This window comes from Danio rerio, chromosome 10 (genome assembly GCF_049306965.1).
Source record: "Danio rerio strain Tuebingen ecotype United States chromosome 10, GRCz12tu, whole genome shotgun sequence".
NCBI lineage: Eukaryota > Metazoa > Chordata > Actinopteri > Cypriniformes > Danionidae > Danio > Danio rerio.
In genome coordinates, this window is record NC_133185.1 from 26,260,112 (window position 1) to 26,282,437 (window position 22,326).

General features: G+C 36.0%; 1 protein-coding gene and 1 long non-coding RNA gene across 7 annotated transcripts in view; one reads left to right on the forward strand and one right to left on the reverse strand.

Annotated features, from left to right (window-relative positions):
• The window catches only part of LOC141376355 (uncharacterized), a 974,232-nt gene that overhangs the window by 317,323 nt on the left and 634,583 nt on the right, over positions 1–22,326 (reverse strand). The gene's annotated exons all lie outside the window — the stretch shown is intronic.
• The window catches only part of trpc7a (transient receptor potential cation channel, subfamily C, member 7a), a 51,172-nt gene that overhangs the window by 10,859 nt on the left and 17,987 nt on the right, over positions 1–22,326 (forward strand). For 2 of the 4 annotated variants that reach the window (XM_073914110.1, XM_073914109.1), the window contains 2 exons: positions 8,720–9,210; positions 16,700–17,462. In XM_073914110.1, the coding sequence (XP_073770211.1) occupies positions 8,720–9,210; positions 16,700–17,462 (1,254 nt within the window). 4 annotated transcript variants of the gene reach the window in all.

A 22,326-nucleotide genomic window follows, 5' to 3' on the forward strand; every position in this document is an offset into this window, starting at 1 on the left:
GCATGTCAGCTAACGCTTGTTAGCTCATGCACATTTTATCAAAGATTAAGTGTGCTATTAAATGTCATAAGCCTTAACACAACATGGACAATCATGAGCAATGTTGACCTTTTCACATTCTCAGTATTTTCTTTTAAGGGATAGTACAGCCAAAATTCTGTCATTATTTACTCACTTGTACCAAGCCTGTTTGAGAACACAAAATAATATATTCTGAAGAAAATGTTGGAGAAAACAGCTATTATTGTACATTGTAGATTTTGTTCTTTTACCATAAATGTCAAAAAATAAAAATAAAAGTTTGAGCTGAAATTACAAAATTATTATTTTGGGTAAACTATCACTAGCACAAAATCCTCTGTATCTGAGAAGGCAATAACGTTGTTTAATTAAGTAAGTTCGGATTTGCATTCATTTTGCAAAATCATAACATTGGATGAAATCAGCTACAAAACTTTTGTGTAAAAGGTTTTTATACATAGTCAGTGGTGGAACGAGTACTGAAAAATAATACTCTAGCAAAAGTACCCTTACTTTCCCAAAAATGTAGTGCAAGTAGAGTAAAGGTACCTGTTGTAAATATTACTCAAAGTAAGAGTAAAAAGTAGCCCCTTTAAAAGTACTCATTGAGTATGACAACGTAAACGGCTCATGCGTGTAACATTCTGTAGTGTAAACGTAACATTCTGTAGTGCATTAGTAATTGTTTAAGGGCATTTTGTGGTTTCAGTCCTCATACAGTAAACATCCATCTTCTCATCAGTGACATTCAGTCTATAAAGTCTCTCGATCATTGTGTGTCTTTTTATGCTTCCAAACCGTTTATTGCATTTTTGAAGCACCCATGTCTTGCGGTTGTTCAGTATGATACAATTAACGTTCTATGTGCGATTTGATTAGGCAAGAATTACAGAACTGATTAATACTTTAGCCAATCCTAGAGACAAGAAAATAGTCACGGCAGGTTGAATGAAAACAGTGGAGTAAAAGTACCAATACAGCACTAAAAATGTACTCAAAGGAAAGTAAAAGTACACACTTTTAAACCTACTTAGTAAATTACAATTTCAGTGAAAAACTACTTAATCACAGTAGTTTGAGTATTTGTAATTTATTCATTCATTCATTTTCTTTTCGGCTTAGTCCCTTTATTAATCCGGGGTTGCCACAGCATAATGAACCACCAACTTATCCAGCAAGTTTTTACGCAGCGGATGCCCTTCCAGCCGCAACCCATCTCTGGGACTCATCCACACACACATTTGCACACACACTCATACACTAGGGACAATTGATCCCACCCAATTCACCTGTACCGCATGTCTTTGGACTGTGGGGGAAACCAGTGCACCCAGAGGAAACCCACGCAAAGGCAGGAGGAACATGCAAACTCCACACAGAAACGCCAACTGAGCCAAGGTTCGAACCAGCGACCCAGTGACCTTCTTGCTGTAAGGCGACAGCACTACCTACTGCGCCACTGCCTCGCCCCTTGTAATTTATTACTTTATGTAAATAAATAAATGTTTTTGTACATAGGGGTTTCTTGTCTGTCCTGTCAGTGTTTAATGTTTGCCTGTTTGTCCTGTGCTTATTTACATTGCTGTGTCTTAATTTGTGTTGGGTGTTTGCTCCTCTTGTCTTTCCTCCTTGCTTTCAGTTACCCCGCCCTCTTATTTAGACCTTGTTATCCTGATTGTTTTCACCTGTCTCTTGTGTGCTTTGTTCTATATAATGTGCTGTGTGTTCTCATTTCTTTGTTGGTTTGTTCCATGTGAGCTTGTCTTGTATCATTGCCTTGTATCTTTACTGAGCTTTTGATCTTGCCTGTTCTAGTTTGCTTGTCCACTTATTGTTTGTTTGTAGCTACTATTTTCTTTTGTTTGTTTCTAGTGTTTAACTAATTTTGTGTTAATCTTTATTTTACTTTTACCCTCAGAACAATTGTTCCATTTTCTGTCACTCCCAGTCTTCTTAGTAGTTAATTATTATTTGTTTGATTTATTTAATTACTCTAGGATTCTAGAAGTCTTTATTTCAGTTTTATCAGATTGCTGAAGTCTGTCTTTCTCTCCTAGTATTTAGATTTGATTAGATTTTTTTGATTTAGTTATTATTTTATTGTATATTATTGCTGCCTGTTTTCTGTCCTGTCTTGTGTTTTTATAATTTTCCAGTCCTATCCCATGTCCTGACCTCCCTGGTCTGCCAGCCTGGAGTTTACGTGGCCTGCTCCAGGATCTAGCTCTAGTTTTGACCACTGTTGCTCCTACTCATGGCTGGCTGTTCATTTTAGTACCATCTTGTCACTACCACTGGCTTCCCGGTGTTGTTGCTCCTACCGTTTTGACCTTATCATCCCCTTGTGTGTCTACGTGTGCCTTATTCTGTCATTAAATATAGTTTGTATAGTTCTTTGCTGCAACTGCATCTGTTTTCTTGCAATCATCTCTGACGGTTTCAGAAATACTACAAACAACTATGTTATTTAAACCATGTTTTACACCCTTCTAGCCACAATCCAGTACTATTCACCTATAGCACATGTCTTAGGACTGAGGGGGAAACTAGAGCACCTGGGAAGAAACACGAGGAGAACATGCAAACTTCAAACATCAATGCCAACTAGTCCAGTTAGAACTCAAACCAGCGACCTTCTTGCTGTGAGGTGTGCCACCCTATCAAGGAAATTGTGTATGAACAAATCCCTCTGTTAAAATGTTCAGCATACAGATTTAGAGTAACAGTGAAGTTTTGTGTATGAAAGTATTGATGAAGAGTTTCATGGTTCAGTGCAGGATTTAACATGAACTCATTTTGAGGAAACACTTTATTTCCATTACACTAAATGAAAAAAGGCAAAAGTTCACTGAGTAAAGTATTTTAGCTGTATGTCTTGCCTTAATTTATTAATTAATCATTTATTAATCATTGATACTTTTTACAATCTCACTAGCCTTTAATTAAAATAAGAGTATTTTCGCTGGGTGATGTTTTCCTTTTGAGTTTTAATTGCATATTTTATCATTCTGTTAACAATGTGCTGCTTAAGACATACATTATTAATGTTAGATAATTGATTGTTAATTTCTTTGTGCAATTGTGAGTGTGCTTAACATCGTTGAATAGGCTTAACAAGTCACCTGCAGGATGCACACTCTTTTGCTCTCCAAATGCACTAGACAATTGCCTACAAAACTCTTTTTCCAGTCTTTCACCAGTTTTGCACCAAACACTTACTAAAATAAGAAAGTACACTATGCATTTATGAAGTGTGCTTCACACAGGGGAGTGGGCTTGACAAACCACCTGCAGAAATACTCTTTCTCTCTCTCTATACCCCTCCAACCTTACTGTAGCACTTAATTCTTTGAGCACATTTTTTTTTTTGTATAATTAGCACTTTTTGTGTGTATTGACAGCTGGAAGTGCATCCGCTGTGTAAAACCATATGCTGGATAAGTTGGCAGTTCATTGCGCTGTGACTACCCCAGATTTATAAAGGGTCTAAGCTGGAGAAAAAAAAATTAATGAATGAATGCCTCCATAAATGTAACTTGCTTTGGACAAAAGCATCTGCTAAATCGGTGATTCTTAAAGTTGGGGTCGAGGGATAGTGAGAGTGGATTGTTAGGTGATTTCCAAAAATGTCTGTATTTTATCCATAACCTACAGAAGATAAAATAATTATATTAAAAATACAACATGCAAATAAAAAGCCATTAGTTTTCTTTTTTTTTTTTTTTTTTTTGAATTGCAACCCCTGGGTTTTTTACATTAGAACACAGGTGTCAAACTCCGTTCCAAAAGGGCTGCAGCTCTGCACAGTTTAGTTCCAACCCTAATTAAACACACCTGATCAAACTAATTGAGTCCTTCTGGCTAGTTTGAAACCTAAAGGTAAGTTTGTTGGAGCAGGGTTGGAACTAAACTGTGCAGGGTTTCGGCCCTCCAGGAATTGAGTTTGACATCCCTGCATTAGAATATACCCACAGCAATAGCGTCATTTGCAACAGATTGACTTTACAGCACCAGCCTTATCTTTCTGACACCTTTTCGGCACTCAAACACATTACAAATAAATACAGGTGACTGAACATGGAGTATGACCTCCGAGTGGCGGTCTCCAAAATTAAACCAAGAATAGACTTGTGCTGTACAGACCAGTCTCATTAGGTGAGGTTAATATTAGATTGAACAAATGAATAAATGACTATATAAGATTATATGGTTGTTGGACTGTTGCACTTTTGTTGTTTTGTTATAATGTGAAGCGGGACGCAAAGAAAGTGCGTGTGCAGGTTTACAAATATACAGAGGCAATTCAGAGTCATGGTTGATAAACAGACAGAAGGTCAGTAGAAGCAGGCAACGTAAACAAACAAAACTAAGCAAGCATCAAGCACAGAAGGCAAGGAAGTTGTCATGGTCACTAACAGTGTAAAAAGACTCAGCAACTAGTGTGTGTTTGTGCTGCTTTTAAAGTCCATGTAATCAGTTCTGAACAGCTTCAGCTGTGTGTGATAGCAGTCAGTGGAAAAACAGAACGGGTGTGGGTGTGTGGTGCATGACTGGATCTTATAGTCCATATACCAGTGGATTTGTAGTTCTATGCGATCTGTGAGTTTACCTGCAATCTGTAAGCATTAGATTTCTTGTGATTGTGACAGTTATCAATATGCTTATGTTTATATAGGCCTATTGGTGTGTGTGAGCTATTGCATTCAACTTTTGTATGTTTATAACCACCTCGGGAAGTAGTGGAGGTTGTGAGTCATTGGCATTGTTATTTTGTATAATAATAATAATAATAATAATAATAATAATAATAATAATAATAATAATAATAAATTAGACATGTCAGCATCTATACTGTTACACTCTGGTGATTTCTTTTATTCTCATTTTTAGGTCGTTTTGGATTAAAGCATTTGAATAAATGAATAAATGGAAATGCAATGTAAATGTCACTTTAAACAGTGATCCATCATAGGCATTTGTGGAATCTGACACAGTTTCAACATGATTTGAAGGGATATAATGTAGTGTTTGAAGTCTTTTAAACATAGTATTTTACTTGGAAACCTTTAGCTTTAGCTTTGTATTTTCTTGAGCATTCTGTCTGAGCAATCTCAGCTTCTCTGAAAATAAAGTTTGCTAGCGAGAGATGAAATGGACCAGACCTCGTAGAAGGATCTCTCTGCTTGAAGCCTTTGATGAGCATCAAAGCCCCTCCACAGGTGATGTGCTCCAGTCCTCCGTCCAGCAGCTGCTCTGTGTTCAGTGTGAAAGGGTTTCCATCTGAAACTGTGTGTCTGTGAGCTGGTTTTAATGAGACTGGGGCTGGTTGTCATGCAGTTTATATCTCAAAGATCTCAAAGGTACAATTGCTCAAATGCTTATTCTTTTTAGCGGTGATGAATTCAGAACTATCACAAATTAACACTTTTTTCTGTGTTAATTGTGATTAATTGACATAATTAAGACCTACAAAATTAGGGCTACACAATATATCGTTTCAACATCGATATCACAATGTGTGTATCTGCAATAATCACACCGCAAGATATGCAATGTTGAGTCTGGATCATAGTAGACCAGAAGGAGCTAAAGAACTGTATTTAATTACTTTATTTATATAGAATTGATATGGCTTTTGCAAAAAAGAAAAAAAAAAGTTTTGTCTTGTTTCTAGTCCAATATCTATATTTCTTTTTTGTCATTTCACTTTTTTTATTTCGGCTTAGTCCCTTTATTAATCTGAGGTTGCCACAGCAGAATGAACCACCAACTTATCCAGCATATGTTTTACGCAGCGGATGCCCTTCCAGCTGCAACCCATAACTGGAAACACCCATACACACTCATTCACACACATACACAGACAATTTACCTCACCTAATTCACCTGTACCGCATGTCTTTGGACTTGTGGGGTAAACCGGAGCACCCAGAGGAAACACACATAACCGTGGGGAGAAAAAGCAAACTCCACACAGAAATGCCAACTGTCCCAGCTCGAACCAACGACCTTCTTGCTGTGAGGCGACAGCACTACCTACTGCGCCACCGCGTAAATAAATATCTATATTTTGTAGAAAAAAAACAAGATTATTTTTACTCCACTGGCAGATATTTTTGCTTGTTTTAAAGAAAAACTCTTTGTTGCCTTATTTGCTCTGAAGTTCTAAACAAAACAATATATTTACTTGATCTAAGATTTTTTTGTTGTTGTTGATATTTGGACTAGAAATGAGACTAAGCAAATAAAAGCATTTTTTTTTTTTGCATTGTGATTTTTCAATCTAATGTAATGTGTAATTTTATAAAGTGCATTTATTGTGTAAGGCTATACACCCAAAGTGCGGGGGGTGGGGGGCTCTCACCACATCACCACCAGTGTGCAACATCCACTTGGATGATGCGTCGGCACCCACAGGACAACGGCACCAGTGCGCTTATCACACATCAGCTACTGGTGGAGTGAAGAGACATCGATACAGCCAATTTGGTTTATGGGAATGATTCAACTTCTGTACCTGAACACTGTTAGACTCAAAAGAAAACCACCAAATAGTTTTTCTCTACAATCTTATGAAACTGTTTTCATGTCGCAATATTTATCACAGAAAAATAAAATGTCGCAATATCAGATTTTTCAAAATCGTACAGCCTTATACAAAATAGTGTTGTTGTTGTTTTTTCTTTAATCACAGAATTACAGTGTGGGGGAATATAAGTATAGGTCTACATTCATGAATCTTTTTTTTTATATTTTATTTCTGTTAGGAGAGTAGAGTGTGAAAATATTCATTGTTTCATTCATTTTCTTTTCGGCTTAGTCCCTTATTCCGACACAGCGGAATTAACCGCCAAATTGTCCAGCACGTTTTACGCAACAGATGCCCTTCCAGCTGCAACCTAACACTGGGAAACACCCACACACTCTTGCACACACTCCCTTACACTATTAAGCTACTTTAGCTTATTCAATTCACATGTACCGCATGTCTTTGGACTGTGGGGGAAACTGGAGCACCTGGAAGAAACCCACACAAACACAGGGAGAACCTGCAATCTCCATACAAAAATGTCAACTGACCCAGCCAGGGCTCGAACCAGCGACATTCTTGCTGTGAGGCGATCATGCTACCCACTTTGTCATCATGCTGCCCCAAGTGTTAAAATATGTTGTTTTGAATATATTTGATTGTAGAAAGTAGTTTTGTTGTAACTTGTTAATTTTATTTATTACACAAATAGTAGAACATGATTTGCCCAATGACATTATTCTATTCCTATTTCATTTATTATAAATAAATATGGATATATTGCTGCTTGATTTTTTTTATATTTTTGATTGTTTAACTTTTAGTTATTATTTTAAAATGTAATATTTTTTGTTTATTATTATATTTATTGTTATGTATATTATAAAATTTTTGTTTCTAATATTTTAGGTTATAATTTTATGCAATAGCCTAAAATTTTTAAATATGTTATTTGTTTATTATTATTACTATTATTTATTTAGGTTTACCATACTTTGTTTTATTTTTTATTAGAAAACAAAACAACAACAAAAACATGAAAAAACAGTGTGTGTGTGTGTGTGTGTGTGTGTGTGTGTGTGTGTGTGTGTGTGTGTGTGTGTGTGTGTGTGTGTGTGTGTGTGTGTGTGTGTGTGTGTGCGTGCATGCGTGTGTGTATGTAAAGTTAATTATAGGTGGACAGTCAATTACTATTTTTTTCTATAATTTTTTTAGATTTACCATATTTGAATGAATTGCAAAAAAATTTAATAGAGAACAAAAAGTGTAAAAACTTTCTCTAGTTGATTAATTTCAAGTGAATTTGGGTAGCACTTTTTACAATAATTATTATTCCAAAGCAGCTTTACAAAAACTGCGTTATTACTGCAATTAAAATCAGAATGAGTTAAGGTGTGTATAGGGTGGGAATAGTTAACCTGCAATAAAGATAAAGTATACTTTTCAAAAAGGTGATGTCTATGTACACTACCACTCAAAAGTTTGGAGTCAGTTTTAATGTTAATTATTATGAATATTATTTTCATTAACGGTAATAATAATTATTAATAATATTACCGTGATTGGTTTCCTCTGTGTGCTCCGGTTTCCCCCACAGTCCAATGCGGTACAGGTAAATTGGGTAGGCTAAATTGTCCGTGGTGTGTGAGTGTGTATGGATGTTTACAAGAGATGGGTTGGAGCTGAAAGGGCATCCGCTGCAATAAACATGTGCTGGATAAGTTGTCGGTTCATTCCGCTGCGGCGACCCCGGATTAATAAAGGGATAAAACTGAAAAGAAAATGAGTGAATGAATTACATTGATTACTAAAGGATCGTTTGACTCTTAAGCTGAACATTTCCCTTTAAAATCACTGGAATAAATAATTTACCTTCATTTTAAACTTTTTGAACAGTTATGTTATAGTACAATAACATTTCACAACCTTGGTGAGCAGAATAGCTTAAGCTTATTTTAAAACATTTAAAAATCATACTGACCATAAACTTTTGACTGGTAGGCTACTGTATAATTTCAATAAAGTGGTCTGACCACTACAATATTAATTAACAATGTGTGTTTCAGTTAATATTTGAAGGTGGGAGGTGTTAGCTTGAAGGCTATGGGAGGGAGGAGGACCATTAGAAAAGGTCCATGTTTTACAAACTGATAGTCACACTTGTTGCAGACAAAACAGCATGCAAGCAGAACTCCTCAACTGACCTCCAACATCTCCCCATTAAAAAAAATGCTGACAGACAGAGAAGAGCGAGACCTGCACGCCAAAGAGCAGTTCATCATGTCTCACGCGGCGCTCTGCACGCTCCCGCTCGCGCTTTCGGCGGGAGACTCTTCTGCCGCCTCACCGGAGACCGAGCACTCAAGACCGGACTCTCACAGCGAAGAGTTTAACTGCAGCGACAGAAACACCTGCTGCTCCCCCGACAAACCGCTGTTAAACAGGTGTATGACACTGCCCGGAACTCTGATAGACGGCCGAGGAGATAACGACCCGGTTACGAGTGAGTTATCAGCTCTTGGAGAAGTTGAGGGATCCAGACACGAGTTCGAGCATCATCAACATCATCATCACGGACACCGGTTCTTCGACAGCGATGACGAGCTGGACTTTCACGCGCACCATCACTGGCATCCGCACGACAGCAGCTCGCATTATTCGTGAGTATCATGTGATCAGCTGTCATTACAGGAATATTTCATTAGAAGTTTTAAATAAGTTGCATTTACAGTTTTTTCTCAATTGCTTTGGAACATTTTTCAAAACAATTTTAACATTCTCTAAACTGTGAGTGCAAATCTCAAAACGGTTTGCTGAAACTTCAGAACTTTATTGCATGTCTGCAAAATGTAGTTTCTCCCAAAACATTTTATTTATGATTTACAGTTTCTCATATGGTTTGGCTCATTTCTTGAAGCAGGAATTACATTCTCAACACTAGATTGTTTTGTAAAACAAGCTTACAGTTTAGCACAACACTATTGCTCACTTGCAAAAGCTTATATACAAAACTGTTCACTCGTCAAAATTTCCTTCTCATTTAAACAGTCAATGCACCCTAAATCCGTAGTCCCTTTGGCAGTGCATAAGCACTGCAAGTCCAAATGTTTGTTGTTTTGTCACTAAAGCAGAGGACCATTGAAATATCCCTCATGTCCACCTTACAGTCTTAGCCCAGTTTTTAAAAATAGTTACTCTACTGTTTTTTTTTTGTTTTTTTTTTACTGTCTTTTGACAGAATGCAGTTGTGTATAAAACTAAATAAAATAAATTTAGAAGATTTATAAAAAGGGTTTTAGTTTAAGAGTAGCCTCCAAGGTTTGACATCATTGCACTCATACTGCCAAGGAAATTGTAACCATTATCAATCATGCAGCCTAGTGCTTGACTGATCATCATGTGTGAAATTCCTCCTTTGTTAGTCAAGTTCTAGTTTCACCTGACTGTCAATTGCTGTAATAAATATATCAAATGTTCCACGGATTCATATATGGTATTTATGGTATTAAGTTCTTGACTAATTTTGACAAGTGCATGAGATGACTTGTAGCCTACAATGAAATGACGCTGACATATTTTGGAGCGCACAGCCATTGAACTGAGAATCAATAATCAGTTTAGATCAACTAGATCTATTCACTTGGAAATTATATTATGTATATATACAAATCTTTGATGCTTAAATAAATTGTTTTCAGTGTGATGGCTTAAACGATAAAAAATGATTGAGAAGTTGTGAAGAGTTTGAGAGTTTAAATGACTATCGATTCATCAGTCTTGATCAATAAGCCATGCAATTACGTTTTGTCCAGACAATTGTTCTTTCTGTTTGCACACGTGAGCGAAAGCTTTTGCAACTGGCTTAAATCAATAGGAAATCACAGTTTGTTGTAAACAATAAGCTAATTGTTCAGAGATCTTAACTTACTATTTTGAAAAATAAAAATTTCAATGGATAATTGAGCCAATGCAATTGAGAAAAACTGTAAGTGGAGAAAGTAATCTAGCTGATTTCGGATTCAAATTGTAGTTGATTTTGCAGTTTATGCCTTTTACTATCTTTATCATCACTGTAGTAAAAACATCCTTAGTTTTACTTTAAACACTAGCTACCTAAAACAGGTTTTGCAAGTACAGTAAATAAAGACATAAGGTGAGACTAAAAAGGGGTGTTGTTAATGATGTCATAGAAAAATACTTTTTTATTCCCCAAAAAACGTTTAAAATATTTTATTAATGTAGCACATAGTTTTTTTATCATAATAAACCTTTTGTGCAATGAAAAGTTTCATTGCTGTTAAAAGTTCTTCACAGAACAATGGATTAAGTAAATAGTAAAAGGTAAAAAGATGTGCTTGAAGGGACACTGCTCTAAAAAACAAACGTTAATCACCATTATGACACATATATGATATATGACTTTCTTTCATAAAAATAATGACAATCATTAACATCATGCAATAAACATAGGCCCACCAAAGATCACACTTCAGAAAATACACATATGAACCAGACAATCCAAACCACTAAGATAATGCAAAACTTTGTATGACCAGATGATGAATGAATGTTTTCTGAAGCAATATAATGAAAAATGAAAAATATTTCAATAAATATTTATACTTTTTTTATACTTATAGCCAACTGTTGTGCATGCATGACCTCGCTGTTTAAATAATTTTTCATATCTCTCTTTTGATATTGATTAAATTGTTAAAATGTTTTATAAACCTAGACTTATCCTCAACCTTGAGAAACTATTTTTATTCATTTTAGATGTAAGTGTTCGATTTAAGTGCAAATGAAGAGTTTTGCAGAACAATCTCTCTTAGATTATGCTCCTCAGAACAAGGGTTGTCATCCGAATATTGCATAGTTTAAAAATATTTAATGATACCAAAAACCTAAAAGAGATAGTCTGATTTAAACACAAACTAACTTTTATTTTTAAATATACTAAAAAGTAACGTTATATATAATATAAAGTTATATATAATATTACGTTATATATAATATAAAGTAAAATTATGGTGATGCCTAAAAACTGGAGGAAAGATTTTGAAAATTCAGCTTTGATTTATAGGAATAAATAAGAATTCTGAAAAAGAAAAAAATAAATGATAAAACAAAAACAACAAAAGTCAAAATATTAAAGAATAGTTGAATGTTTGTATTTATAAAATCTTTTAAAGTTTATTTTTAAACTATACTATATTTTGTCAAACAAATGCTGTAAGCTTCAGCCGATTTGAATGTTATTACTCGATTGAATGAGTGTCCAGCTGATACCACAGGAGGCTCAGAAGGCTGTTATCATCCATCCACATGGTTAATCATCTATAGATCACACATGGCTGTGGCCGGAAGTTAAAGAGAATTATATTATTTATTAAATTTCTCATTAATTGCATTTTATTAATGTCTAGCCCTACCCCAACCCTAAACCCAATCGTCACAGTAATGTAAAAACAAATCAAGATCTGGAGTTTTCTATATTAATATAGCTAATTAACAACAGGAATTATTCATTTTATTTGTTACATTTCCCATTAATTGTATTTTATTAACGTCTGCCCCTACCCCAACCCTAAACCCAACCGTCATTCATTCATTCATTCATTCATTTTCTTGTCGGCTTAGTCCCTTTATTAATCCGGGGTCGCCACAACGGAATGAACCGCCAACTTATCCAGCACATTTTTACGCAGCAGATGCCCTTCCAGCCGTAACCCATCTCTGGGAAACATCCACACATTTACACACACACACACTATGTACAATTTTGTCTACTCAATTCACATGTACCGCATGTCTTTGGACTGTGGGGGAAACCGGAGCACCCGGAAGAAACCCAGGCGATTGCAGGGAGAACATGCAAACTCCACACAGAAATGCCAACTGAGCCAAGGATCGAACCAGCGACCTTCTTGCAGTGAGGCGACAGCACTATACTGCGCCACTGCTTCGCCCCCCAACCGTCATAGTAATGTAAAAACAGATCTGGATCTTCTTTATTAGTATAGCTGACAAACCATGTGGTTGGATGATAACAGTCTTCTGGGCCTACCAGTAGGCACAGAAGGCCCACACTGGCCCATATCGATCAGCTGATGACTACTGAAAACACCCATTCAACCGAGTGATAACATTCGAAGAGGATGCAAGCTTCTAAAATTTATTTCAAAAACATTTTATTGGCCAGCCAAACCTTTAAATTATGAAATATTTCAGCAAAATCATCCAAAAACAAATTGTTTGGTCTAATCTTAAAATTAAATAGTTTTTGTCAACAGTTGTCTCATGGGTTCTTTTAGGAAATATATCTTTAATATCTTGATTCTCAAATAAACCAAGAACTCATCTAAGTTTCCTGAGCTGTGCAAGAGCAGCAAAATCTCCTTGGCCTTTTCACAAATCAACATTGCAGTTATTAGATTGACACAGTTCACACAGACCATATTGAAACATAAATTATTAAGCCTGTTTATTTCAATCTCATTTAGTTTTAGGGCCCATGACAGGTACGTTTGGGATTCTTCGTCCTCTGTGCTCTCCAAAAACTGATCAGTAAAGATTTAGAGATGGAACAAAATGGCATTTTGCATGCTACAAAAAAACGCTGTGTTTGATTTATCATATTGTGAAGCGAGCAATGAATTTTATTCTAAGTGACATCTAGAATTGTGATCTGTCACGCTGTACAATTTGCGCCAAGGCTCTTGCAAAATGGATCAAAATTAGATTTCATCCTTTGCTGTCTATACCTGGCTTGTGTTTGAGTATAACTTGCTTAAGGTTTAACTAGTTCAGCGTCTTTGAAGCCTTTTTAAGTTCAAGGGAAGCTGACACTACAAAGCACCTCCGGTTAATTCAATAAAGTAAATGAATGAAGTCCTGAGGTGAAGATCATGCTATAATATGACGTTAAGAACATCTGTTCTTGAGGAGGTTCCTGTAATGAGATGAAGAGCTAGTAAAGGATGCGTGTAATTAGAAGTCCGTCTGCATTGATCTCATTGACCAGCGGTGTAATTTATGGCCCTGCACTGTGCTGTAAAGTCATGCGGTGTGTGCTTGAATCCAAAGTCTACAATACCATGGATGAAGCTGTCGGTTAACATTATCTACAATGTGTCAGATGTGTATTTATTTATTTTTATCCCTTTTATTGACTTAAAATATATATTATTGTAATTGATGCAAGTTATAATTTAAATATATAGTTATTTGATAAGCCATTCAGTATTGAAAATAATGTAGATCATTTTGAAGTGCATTAGTTTAGAAATGTTGTGGTGATAAATCTATTCATTTCATTTAAAGGATAAAAGCTACATTAAAAGGACGACATTATCAAGAAAATAACTTTTATGTAAAATTTACAAATAAACTTGTTCTTTAGAAATCTTACTTCACTTCTCAAAATGTTATATCTAAAAAATAAATAGGTGCGAGTATTCAATTGCTAAAATTTAAAAGTATGGAGAGTACAAAGAAAGACTAACATTGTCAATGATGAGAGGCATCCTTTATTATACACCTTCAAATTGTTACCACCAGGTCATCGATAGTGTGTTACCAAATACATAAGAAATAGGTAAAAATGATCATTATCCCTCAGGCAATGAAGTTTTTAAATTTATCCTGTATTAGTGGCAGTTGATGGCCTATAGATTGAATATTCATTTAGATTAGTGGTACGATGGTACTTTAGTTTTTTAAATGTTTTAATTATATAAATGCGAAATGTGAAATTGTCAGATGTCTATGTGGGTGTACACTGTAAATGAAATTTCCCTAAGGGAACAAATAAAATTAACTATGTACTAACTAACTAAACATTTTTGATTCTCAACACTACTGCAGTCCATAATGGGATTGAATGAGTGCACTCTAAAATATAAAATATACTCTAAAGAAAAGATCTAATAATTGCAGTTCACTTAAATAGTGCTCTACTTCAGACTCCAGGGGTTGATTTCAGACACAGCCATGACCTTGGTTAACTGACGTATTCTTAATAGGCTTGGAGCTTAACCCTGCAGAACTGTGGCTCGACAGTTTTGGACACCCCAGTACTCAAAGAATACTTAAAACTGCATCTAACGTCTTAAAGATAGCTCATTAAAAATAGGAATATTCTATTATTAATTTATTACCCTCATGTTGTTCCAGTCCCCTGTGACCTTTATTCATCTTCAGAATACATATTAAGATTTTTTTATATATATATTTTTATTAATTTTATTTATAATTTTTTTTTTCAAAACAGTTCAGAACAATACAAAAAAAAACATTATCAAAGGTACATGGAAACAAAAAAAACATACAACACAAGTGTCAAAGGACATCGAATACAATCTTATTTACATTTGTTTTTATGGTTGATAAAATGTTGCTATATAAAATTTTGTTAAGAGTTACGTGTCAAAGATCAACAGGCTTTAGATATATAAATAAAAGCACCACAAAAAAATTTAAACATTACATTTCTTCTCAACCATTTAACCCAGAATGCAGAAATTGTATAGGCTTGTTGTCTTAAGGAAAGTGTCAGTACTTCCATATCGTACACCTCTTTTACAATATCTTGCCATTACAGATGGGGAATCTTCCTTTAGCTATTTCTATGTAATGGCCTTTTTGCTAGTTGTTAGTAGTGTATTAAGAAGATATGCATAATATTGTGGTATTTTTAAGTTGAAGAGTAAATTCCCAGCTATACATAGTTTTAAAATTACATTCCAGATTCAATCCTATAATGCATTTATGCGCTGCGGCTAATGGCGGATATGTGTGAACAGAGATGCACAAAAGCCCAAATCTGCATTTGTTGACAAACAGTTTGAGCTACTTATCAGAATTATTTAAGATGTTTGCCCAACAATATTTAATTGGATGAACATGTTTAGTTTTATGCCTTACCCAGAATATAAAAATGCATATAAACACATTTGGATCATTTACTTTAATCAGTACTATTGGACTGTGAAGAGACTTCAACAAAAAATGTTTCCGAAGACAATCACCTACTGCACCTTTAAATTAAGATATTTTAGATATAATCTGAGAGCTCACTTAGACATACTATACTACTATATTGTATAATAGATGTCTATAATCCTCAAAACAGCAATGGTCCAGAAACATTCAATGTTCAGAAAAGGGTCAAAAACATTGTCAAAACATTCCAGGTCACTTCAGTGGCTCAACTGTACTCTAAAACAAAGCTCTAAAACACTTTTGTGTGGCAAAAAAAAAGAAAAGAAAAAAAGAAAAATCCTGTAAAAATATGACTATGTTGGTTTAGATCAGGGGTGCCCAAACTCATTCCTGGAGGGCTGGTGTCCTGCAGAGTTTAGCTCCAACCCCAATTAGACACATCTGAACCAGCTAATCAAGCTCTTACTAGTAGGAACTTCGGGGTAGGTGTGTTTAGGCAAGTTGTAATTAAAATCTACAGGGCATCCCTGGTCTAGATCTTCTCTCCAATGTCAGGTAGCCAGGTTTCACATTTACTAAAGGCTGTACGACGAAGTGCCATTATTCAGCATCATACTACCCTTAGTAAATGTGACTGATCTGACATGGAAGACAAAGCCTAATTGAATTTAACAGTTTTTGGCATACAAAAGTGTTCTTGGAGCTTCATATGATTACAGATGATTCACTGAAGTCACATTTGGACAATGTTTATAGGTGCTTTTCTGGACTGTAACATCTCAGGACCGTTGCTGCTTATGGAAGATGAGGGAGCTCTCATATTTTATCTAAAACATCTTAATTTTTGTTATGAAAGGGAACAAAAGTTTTAGAGGATTGGAACGACATGAGGTTGAAAAATTAGTAACAGCATTTTCATTTTTGGGTGAACTAACCCTTCAAATACGGCACTGTTTAGCAGACAGCAGTTAGTTGTGATGGTCAAAACCATTGTGGCTGTTATAGAGGACACTAATATAAAGCCCATGATGCACTGCAGTAACAAGTGTACTACTGATGTACCCTGAACAGCTAGTGAATACTCATAATAATGCACACATATTGCCTTTCAGGATCAAGATTGGACACCTTTGTTGTAGATGATGGATCCATTTATTCCAGCTTCACCAAATCCTATATATCAGCGATATGTTTTTGTTTCTCCAGGTTTGAAGCCATGCAGCGCAGACACACCACATTAAGGGACAAAATCCGCCGACAGGCCGTCCGGGGCCCAGCGTACATGTTCAGCGAGAGAGGCACTAGTCTGACTGAAGAGGAGGAACGTTTTCTTGATGCCGCAGAATACGGAAACATCCCTTCAGTCCGAAAAATGCTTGAGGAGTCCAAGACGCTGAACGTAAACTGTGTGGACTACATGGGCCAGAATGCATTGCAACTGGCAGTGGGGAACGAGCACCTGGAGGTCACCGAACTGTTGCTGAAGAAAGAAGGCTTGGCAAGGGTTGGTGATGCCCTGCTGTTAGCCATCAGCAAAGGTTACGTGCGGATAGTAGAGGCCATCCTGGCTCATCCTGCTTTCGAAGGTGGTCTTCGCTTGACTCTGAGTCCTCTAGAGCAAGAGCTGCGGGATGATGACTTCTACGCGTATGATGAAGACGGGACTCGCTTTTCTCAGGACATCACACCTATGATTCTGGCAGCCCATTGTAAGGAGTATGAGATTGTGCACATCTTGTTGCTTAAAGGGGCTCGTATTGAGAAACCACACGACTATTTCTGCAAGTGTGGGGAGTGCGCGGAGAAACAGAAGCAGGATTCTTTCAGCCACTCGCGATCAAGGATGAACGCCTATAAAGGCCTGGCTAGTGCTGCCTATTTGTCTCTGTCTAGTGAAGACCCTGTGCTCACTGCCCTGGAGCTCAGCAATGAGCTGGCACAACTCGCCAACATCGAGACTGAGTTTAAGGTGAGGAAGCGTACAGATATGCCATATCCAGGGCTGTCAGTCAAAGTCATGGTCCTAGGACAGAATTTTATAGGAGAAGAGTAAAAATATATCCATAAATTAGCAATTTTTAATATTTATGATGTATTTTTTTATTTTGTTTATTTATACTTTTGAATTGCATTACGGGACCTTGGTACTTTTTTAAAAACTTTTAACCTTCAAAAATGAGAAAAAAGTGACTTTTATTAACATTTTTAATGATTTAAAGAGATATATTGTCTGGGTTGGTGTTGTATGTTATGGTACAAAAACATTGTAATTATTTTCTGTTGTTTTACAGACTTATGTCTCTCTAGCAGCGTCCCAAATGGCACGCTATATCAACGGCACAGTATATGTATGTAGTGTCATCCCAAATGAAACACTAATGTTTTTTTTACTAAGCGGAAAAAAAGTTTTTCTGATTACGTTTGACGATTGCCAAGTTAGCTAAATAAAGGACCAAACTACCAAATAATACCTGCCATGAGTATAACTGCATTCACCATCGGGAGGTTCTATAATCACTTTTGTAAGTGAATTTTGCTTTCACAATTTCAAAATAAATAAAGAAATCAAACATCAGTGCCTCAAAGTTCCGCCCCTTGCGCTACGTGAGCAAAGCAGCGGCTGTTGTTTGCATGAAGTGTTCAACATTCCTTACTTTTTTACTGGTTGATTAAGTGCATCATCCAGGTTTTTAAAGTGCACTTATTCTTTTTAGAGTTTTCAGTGTGAATGCACTACTTACACTATTTGTACTACAAAATGGAGTAGAATAGTGCATAAGTATGCGATTTGGGACCTTCTATATTATTTCTTGTACATTATAGTATTTCAAACTACACAAATTTCAATAAAATTCTCTTTGACTGTAGACTGGAATTTTGATTAACATCAAAAGTTGACAGAGCAGAGATTTAGGTTCTATAATGCAATTTACAACATAAATAAACAGAAAACACCTCACATGTGAATCCCAAAATACAAAAAACTGATCAATAACAGATTTTTTTACTGTGTACATTAAAGGCTATAACAAGGGTTTTCAACATCACCTTTAATAAGGCAGTATATGTTTATATATATCTGTATTTCATGAATACAAACTAGGGTTTGGTCGAAAGACAATGGGCTGTAGGCTATGCGTGCGCCTGACTCTGAGCTTCAGCAGTCAGCAGGCGCTTTGAGCACAATACCCCAGAGAGCAGTGCACATCGGACAGTTTATCAAGGATGTATCGATATTGTAAAACGAGATGACTCTTCGGTCTTTTGAATCTATCAGGCAACGTGTCACAGTGTCTATACACTGCTTCAATCTTTCGCTTTCCCGCGTGAACTTAGATTTTAGCAAAAATCCTGTTATACTGTTGGTTGGTTCCTGTTGGTTACGCACATTTTTTACCAACCAAGTGTGACAACGCCATTATAACAACACAGATTACTCTGCCTATTCATGCCAGAATCCCACGGAAAATGTGATTGACAGGTGGTAATTTGTGTGTAACTTGTCTTTATGCATTTATGATTTGGTTATGGGTAAAACAAAGATCATGCGGGTCAGGTAGTCGAAATGGTTGGCTACAAACAATTAATTCATTATGAATTAATGAGATAATCATAAATAATTAATTCACCGACACCTGTGCTGTCGATGCCATCGTCCATTGCAATGTTTCATATTAGACATCATACAATGCCAATTGGTCGACATTGCCCAACAATAATACAAACCTGTTTATACTGTTTGAGGGGGAAAATAGATTGTTTGGGAGAGATCACTCAAAACAAAACCTAAAAATGTTGTTCCAAACATCTTTAACTTCTTTTTTTCTGTGAAACATAAAAAAATCAATTGTTTTATTGATTATTTGTGTTTGTTTGGTTACCAGAAATCTTCAAAAGAAGAAAAGCCGGTTTGGAATAACAGGTGGTGCTGGGAAAAACAGTTCTACATAAGAAAAAAACACATGCTGTGATGAAATAAATCGTTATAATGTTTGCCATAATTGTTTTTATCCTATAATTGAGACTTTTTCACATTGAACTCTTTTAAGTAAGTAAAAATGTTGTCATAGTTAAGATGAAATGATTAAAAAACTGCAATGGTGATTAGGCAAAAAATTATATATTTGTTATATAATATTTTATATATATTTATTCATTTTTTGTCATAATAACGTTGAGTTATCTCATAAACTTTAAATATAGGTTTATATATTTAAAGGCTTTCACTGTCCCAAAATAATACAGAGCTAAAGCTGGCAGTATAAAGTAGTGATTTATCTTTTTATTTTTCATTCTTGAATAGAGCGGTATGGTGGCTCAGTGGTTATAGTACTGTTGCCTTACAGCTAGGTCACTGGTTCAAGTCCTGGTTGTGCCAGTTGGCATTTCTGTGTGGAGTTTGCATATTCTTCACCTTTTTGCTTGTGTTTCCTCTGGGTGCTCCTGTTTCTCCCTTAGTCCGAATACATGCACTATGTTTGTGAATGAGTGTGTATGGGTGTTTCCTAGTGATGGATTGCAACTGGAAGGGCATCCGATACATAAAACATTTGTCGGTTCATTCCGCTGTGGTGACCTCTGAAATAGAGATTAAGCTGAAGGAAAATGAACAAATAAATGAATATATATTTAATTAAAAAAATAATAATAATTTATACAATTTGGAAAGCACGTTAAAAAGTTCTGTTACATTTTCATTTAGCATAGAAACGAATCATTTTCCAATTCTAAAAATCCATCTTGTTCTCCTAAATGTATCCTGCTACCATCCTATAAAGGTATATTTTTCCCATATGTTTAATCTTTCTATTAAGGGTGGCAATTAACATTAAAGAGCCAGTCCTTTCTATAGACAACCCATACCACCGAACGAACCAGGGTATGCCCCTTGCTCTTACATGTGAATCTGTTCTATTCTTTTATTTTATTTAGGCATGAGGCGAGGCAGTGGCGCAGTAGGTAGTGATGTCGCCTCACAGCAAGAAGGTCGCTGGGTCGCTGGTTCGAACCTCGGCTCAGTTGGCGTTTCTGTGTGGAGTTTGCATGTGGACCTTTGCGTGGGTTTCCTCCGGGTGCTCTGGTTTCCCCCACAGTCCAAAGATGTGCGGTACAGGTGAATTGGGTAGTCTAAATTGTCCGCAATGTGTGAATGTGTGTGTGTGGATGTTTCACAGAGATGGGTTGCGGCTGGAAGGGTATCTGCTGCGTAAAAACTTCCTGGATAAGTTGGTGGTTCATTCCGGTGTGGCAACCCCAGATTAATAAAGGGACTAAGCCAACAAGAAAATGAATGAATGAACTCTTTAAATAAATGTAAAAATGTCAGGATTTGGTTACATAACAGGTGGCGTTGCCCCTCTTATGCAGTCCTCAAAACAGTCAGTTCATTTAGCGGTGTGTGACTGTCAGATGCTCTCCATAGTGATAAATAGACCCTTTTTTTCCAAACAGATTCTGTACACGTGATTTGAAGCGTAGTGAAAGTGGACACTGGGTTTTGGGTGCATGTTTGAACAGACATATGCTTAATAATAATATCAAATAATAATAATAATAAAATCTAAACATGTCGATCTTGCTGGGATGTATTTTAAACATAACAAATTTGGTCTTAAATGAGCATTAAAAATTAGGAAAGCAATCAAGTTCTTTCATTATAGATCTGTGCATTTTTAAAGTGACAGCTCTGTTGTTTTATGTGATCAAAAGAAAATCTAAATAAGAGATTCATTCGCTGATCTTTAAATCAGAATGTTTAAATTATGAGGTAAAGAAAAGGTTAATGAGATTTGATAACTTGATTTAATTTCTTTGTATAGCTAATAATTTTAATATGCTAAACTATCAATTATTTGCAGCTTTTTCTAATGTATGCTATTCTAACCTTTGCAAATAATTGGGTTCCCAATGTTGACCTGTATGAATTGGAGTGTTATCACGAGTTCACTGAGTAGGCTTCATTATGGTTTTATGAGAAATCCCCTAAAACAAATAATGTCAACTGTATATTTTCATGTACCTCATACTCTCAAAATATGAATTATGATATTATATAGTAGCTTAAATTCCTTCTTAAATTAGTCATTTCTTTTATTGATTGGTTAACATCATCACAGGACATGGAGAAATCTGCCTGATTGTTTCCCTTCATGTTGCGAAGACAATGAGCCAAATCACTTCAATGAATCATTATGTGCTTTGTAGATAACGCCGGCTCCTTTAAGGCACTCTCATGATTATTTCAAAGCACATTTTAAACAGCTTCTCAGTTAATCTAGGAAGTGTCCAATCGTGAAGAGTGTGCTCATGGCCCTGTAATGAGCTGCTCGTCTCCCAGAGAAAAGTCTCTGCTCATTCAGCCTCACAGACCAGCACAATATTCCGCACAAAAACCAATTTCCCACCCTTGAGATTATCCTCATTATAAATTAGAGGCTTTTGGATGACAGTTTCTGGTTCACTAGAATCTCTGTACACAACATTTTTTTCCAAAAGGAAACGTTCCTCCAGAGAGCTTCACGGGCTTCGGCGATGTGTGTTGTTTTATATTTAAATATGTAGAGGAAGAAGTTCTTCGCTGAGAGTCACTCTGGGGAAATTTCTAATCAGGAGTTGGCGAATGCAGACAGTTTTCCCCCCTTATTGTGGTTAGCGAGCTATTAATTGAAACTGCTCCATCGAGAGCTTCCTGTAATCACCCCGTTATTATTCTCTCATCACCGTTTTTCTCCACAGACGATCACTTTCGACAGTTGTAATGGCGTGTCAGTGATTCCGCCTCTGTAGTTCCACATAAAATGTTTGTTGTTTTAAAACAATGCCGCGCTATAATT